The sequence below is a fragment of the Microtus ochrogaster genome, chromosome 5 (assembly GCF_000317375.1).
Source record: "Microtus ochrogaster isolate Prairie Vole_2 chromosome 5, MicOch1.0, whole genome shotgun sequence".
NCBI classification, from domain to species: domain Eukaryota; kingdom Metazoa; phylum Chordata; class Mammalia; order Rodentia; family Cricetidae; genus Microtus; species Microtus ochrogaster.
Window position 1 is genome coordinate 3,095,068 of NC_022012.1, and position 5,275 is coordinate 3,100,342.

Sequence of the window (5,275 nt, forward strand, 5' to 3'; positions counted from 1 at the left end):
CCGCCCACGCCCCGGCTGGCAGACCACGCCCTCGCCCGCCTCCGAGCGCCCCGCCCCCTCTTAGCTGGGCCTCATTCGGTTCGAAGAGCCACGCCCATTCTGGTTCGGCCGCTTTTCCCGGCCCCGCCCCCTCTGGACCACGCCCAGGCCCCGCCCCAGCCGGGCCCGAGCCGTATTTGGTCATGGGGGGGAGGGGGTAGACCGGCGGCGGCTGCGGCTGCAGGGGAGCGGTACGCGGCGGAAGGGGACGCGGAGCGGTCGCGTGCGCGGAGGGCAGCTCTGGGCGCGGTGCGGTTGCGGTTGGTGCGGGCGCTCCAGGGCCCTGGGAACAATGGCGCTGTGCGCGCGGGCCGCGCTGCTGCTGCTGCTGCTGGGCGCGCTGCAGGTGCTGGCGCTGCCGGGGGCCGCGGCGGACGGTGCGGACCCTCAGGGTGAGTCCGCCGGCCGGGAGGAAGCGCGCTGGGGCGGCCTGCGTCTCCACGTCCGGCGTCCGCGTGGAAAGTTCCCGGCTCCGCGGGCGTAGGGGAACTGCGGCTGGGGCGGGTTTCCCCAGTTCCCCTGGGCCACCTGCCGATCGAGACTCTGGCTCTTCCGTACATAGGGGCTGCAGGCCCTCGCGGTGCGGGTAACCTGTTGAGTTTCCCTGGGATGGCCCCTCTGCCGAGGTTTCCCTGGAGTTCTGTGACTGGTAGAAAGACCTGTGGATTGAAATATGCCCACTGACTGCTGCAGAAACAAATCCGGCTTTCAAATACCCACACGGCTTCCAGCTGGAGGTCCCCCAGAAGCTACAAGTTGGCTTCCAGGGCCAGTGCGGCTGGGTGGGATCCTCGTGTGTGAACCCCTTGTTCCCCCGCGCAGGTGAGGCTTATGCCGGACCGAGGCCTCCCTAGGGCTGCAAGCCACCTGCGCAGCAACCTCCAGGTCTGTGTTGTCTGGAGCCGACGTCATTAAAGCCATAACAAAATGATGTTGTCAGCCTTCGGTGTAGGGAATTTTGTTTCCCTTCTAGACCTTGACCTTTTAGACACTTTGAGAAGAACTCTGAGTTTGTGAGAATTCTGTTTTCCCTTATCACCTAGAGCCCAGTCGCTGTGGTCTAGTCGCTAAGTTCGTAAGTGACCGACCACAGGCTTTGTGTTTTTCAGTTCTGTCCATCTGGTGTGCGTTTCTTAGTCTCATCTATGAAAAGATAACCAGTCAGTTTACTTAAGCAGGTGGTTTGAGCCCAACGCCTGCTTTTTCTGGAATAATCCGGGTGAATTAAGCAACCTTGTTTGTTTGTTGTGCTGAATTTCATTGTTTTGTTAAGGCAGGTCTAGTAACACCGTAGCCCTAGCTGGCTTTGAACTCTATTGTGGCCGAAGATAACCTTGAACTGCTGGCCTTCTAACTCAGCTTCCCAAATCCGGGCCTTACAGGGTTTCATCACTCTTTTGATCCGTACCTGTGAGAAACCGGAGATGCAAACCTATTTCTGAGATGGGTTAAGGAAAGAACGAAGAGTAAAATTGGTCGGTGCTCTGTCTTACATCAAATATTATGCTAATGTTTATGGAAGGAGGCCTTCATTTTCTCTAACTGCCTGCTTTGTGTGTACAAATAAATCTGTTTCCTCGCATGTGGTACTGACTAGAGGAAAGTGAGTGCCCTTTTTCTAGCTTTTGCTCTCAGAACACTTTCTCACTACGCTCTGTTTTTGAATGTCTCACTAGAGAGGTTAGTGCTATTTGGAAAACTTGAAATGCTCTAATGCCCTGGTGTCATGAACTAGTAGAAGCAGTGAGTTCAGTTCTAAGACTGTCACTGTAAATGCTGCTAAAAGTCTCGTGAACAGGACCAGGCCCTCTGGTAGTTCCTGCACTTCAAAGGAATGAGCAAGGCAGGAAGGTTGAGTTTAAGGCCAGCCTGAGCTACAAAGAGAGACCTTATCTCTAAAATTTATAAACAACTCAAAAACAAAACCAAGTTCCTGTTCTAGTCTTTGTGTGCCGGGTGTGATTAGATAAGCAGCATTACAATACAATTTTTCGCAGCCATTCTGAAACATGGCTGATATTTGCTAGGTACATTCTCTGTCATGTTCCCCACTGCCACCACTACGCTAAATTAAGATCTGTAAATCCCCTAACGATCCTTATATACCATCTCCATTTTATAGCTGAGAAGTCTGAGACTTCCAGGTAGGCTATCTTATTTACAGTAAAGCCAGTAATGTATGTTTGCCTTCAGATCAGAACCCAGGCTCAGCCATTTCGTCACCAAGCCACATCAGCTGATGGTAGTTTTCATTCCACAGTGCTGTCCAGAATATTGTGGAAGACAGAAAACAATGTCATGGGACTTCTAGTTTTCAAGTATTATTCTGCCTTGCACGGTGGCACACATCTTTAATCCCAGCACTCCAGAAACAAAAACAGGTTGATTTCTGTGGAGTTCTAGGCTGTCTTGTTCTGCATAGTGAGTGCCAAGATGGCCAGGGCTATATAGAGCATCCGTGTCTAAAATAATAATAATTTATGGAGATGGTGGTGGTGGGTGTGGTGGCACACCAACCCTAGCACTCAGTATGTTTTTATGGCAAGTAACAAATACACTTTCAACAACCTTAGGGGAATGAAATAACTTATTAACTTATAACCAAAAGGATGTAAATGTCTGTTCAAACAGTCCAGTATTTTGCCACGAAATGCTGTCTTGGGAGTGACAGTAACTGAGGCTTATGCAGCAGTCCAGACGGAGGTCGATCTTTGTTACGAAGTCTTGGGCAGTGGGACCGATCACTCGCCAGTAGTTTGTACCATGAACCCAGAAGAGGGAGGAATCAGGGGGCTGGCTTGGTTGAGGAAGGAGCAGCTGGTGATGTAACACCAGGAAGATAATGGAGAGGAGAGACAGATCTACGCAGGTTTTGGAAGTAATCAGCCTGATCTACATCCAGACCCACTAAGGAGCTGAGCAGCTTTTTCTGGGCCTCAGTCCCTGTCACACTGCAGAGTGGTGCTCCAGCCATCATAGAATTTCCAGGAGGCTGAGGAACCCCCTCCCCCCCAAGCACTTACTGTTGTTGGCCACTGAATTGATCCGGGACCTGTCTGAGTTCCTCCTCTCTGGGTGATGGTTTCATCCAGAGGAAGACATTTGCATAAGAAATACATTTAACAGTTGGTAAATATTTCAAAGTTGTTGCTGGTTTTTCTTTGTGTTTCTTTGGTTCCCTCTGGACGTCTGTTTTGAGTGAGGTAGTTTGTTGGGAGTGGGTTGTGTGAGAACCATAAATAACGCCTTTGTGTCTCTTTACTTTGTGAGTGCCCCCAGTAGGGCTGGTCTCTGTGCGACAGGAACAACAATGGCATTACCTGAGTTCTCGTTCCTCGTGGGTTGTAGGCTTTATGTGGATTCCAAAGTAAACCACTAAAATGCTGCTTCCCCGCTCCCCAAATTAAAAGTCCTTCTGAGATCTTCCCTGAAAAATAAGAGACCTACAGATGTTATCTCTGCACCGAGTGGAAGGAGGGGTGCTAGTGGTGAGAAGACTGGAGGCACCCATAAACAAAGAGAGCCTTTCTGGGGTCCACACCACCAGGGCATAGCTGACATCACCAGAGGGTGGCACATGGTGAGCACTGTGTGAAGGTTTGTTATGGAGAAAGACCCAACAGTGCAGCCTCAAACCTAGCGTTTTTCATAGCAACAGTGTTACAAGCAGAACCTCTCCTCTGCCATGCCTCTGCCATCCTGAGGCCTTGCCCCTCCCCAGCTGTGAGTGCCCCGCCCCTTCATCTGCATACTGCACCCAGGCTTACAGACCCAGTATCTGGCTAGACATGGACTATATGTCTGATGAACACACATGTACTAAATGGCCTCTCATTTTCTTCAAGCTCACAGTTATTTCAAAATGCAAGACCCTCTCCCCTCCCGCTTCGACCTAGGAAGCAGAGAGAGCCGGACTGCTCATCAACCTGGTGGCTTCTGTAAGGGACACATTCCGCACTCCTCCTCAGGGCCCATGATGAAGCATCTCTGACCTCTCACAGAAAGACAGTCAGGCAGTTGGCTTCGGTGTGCACCCTCCTTGGAGTCCTAAACCCTTCACTGAAAGGCAGAGGGCTTATGCTATGTACCAAGTTGGATGTTGATATACTTTACTCTCTTTATTTACAGGCTCTCCAAGTAGAAATCACTCTGTGTCTCTGCTGCCCTCCCGTGTTAACGTCACAGGTAAGCTTTAAAGATTCAGGCATTCCGTCCATCTAGGCTGTAGCCTGCTAGCCAGGGAGTGTGTTCAAGCTGCTGCAGGACCTGCCTTAACCACAAGCTCCTCTCAAGCGAATCCCTGGAGCCTGTGCAAAGGATTGCCTGTTATAGGCTTTAGCAGGTCATGGTTCACTTGATTGTTGCTGTTAGTCTAGCAAAGGTGTGGGTACTGAAAACATATGGAAAAACGTAATGGGAAGCTGGGTGCCTGTAATCCTGGCCCTTGAGAGGTGTATGCAGGAAGACTAGGAGTTTGAGGTTATCCTCAGCCACATAGGGACTTCAGGGCAGCCTGGAATATGCGAGAACCCTCTTCTAGCTTGCTTCCAGTTGCTGTGATAAAAGACCATGGCCAAAAACGACATGGTTTGTTTCATTTCCAGCTCTCAGGTCATACCCCATCACTCAGGGCAGGGACTCGGGCTGAAGACCTGGAGCAGAGCCCATGGGGGATGCTCTTCAGTGGCTTGTTTCTCGTGGCTTGCTCAGCTTGCTTTCTGATACAGCCCAGGACCACCTGCCCAGGGAGGGCACTGCCAAGAGTGGGCTGTGCCCTCTACATCAGCCATTAATCAAGAAAGTTCCTCACAGGCCAGTCTGATTGAGACAACTTCTCAGCTGAGTTGTGTTGTTGCGTTGTTACTTTATTTAACCATGTCATGCAACGTAGCTTGGGTTTCTCTCAAGTTCACTGTTCTGCCTCCGCCTTGAGGGACTGGGATTAGAGGCGTCCACACCCACATGGAGGGCGTCCTGTGGGTCAGCCTCACGCTTTTGTGCTTTGATCTCATTAGTGCTGCGTCTCCTGCTGATGTCTGGGCAATCATAGCTAAGCTTCTGTTCTGATCGTAGTGACGACTGTGCTGAATTCCAGCATGTGTAGCGAAATCACAGAAACCTTCCATGGGGGCGAAAAGGACTAGAAAGATGTGTTTATCAACTGGGTGATAAATTATCAACAACTGTGGCAGTCATTACCATGGGGAGCTGAGTGCTTTACAGTCATTACCAACTC

At 50.8% G+C, this 5,275-nt stretch overlaps 1 protein-coding gene across 1 annotated transcript in view; it reads left to right on the plus strand.

Moving 5' to 3' along the window:
- Positions 1–207: 207 nt before the first annotated feature.
- Tmem123 (transmembrane protein 123) overlaps positions 208–5,275 on the plus strand; it is a 39,218-nt gene continuing 34,150 nt past the window's right edge. Inside the window, exons 1-2 of the mRNA XM_005346783.2 lie at positions 208–431; positions 4,168–4,224. Of these exons, the coding sequence (XP_005346840.1) occupies positions 332–431; positions 4,168–4,224 (157 nt within the window). The 5' untranslated portion in view covers positions 208–331. The remainder of the gene's footprint in view (positions 432–4,167; positions 4,225–5,275) is intronic.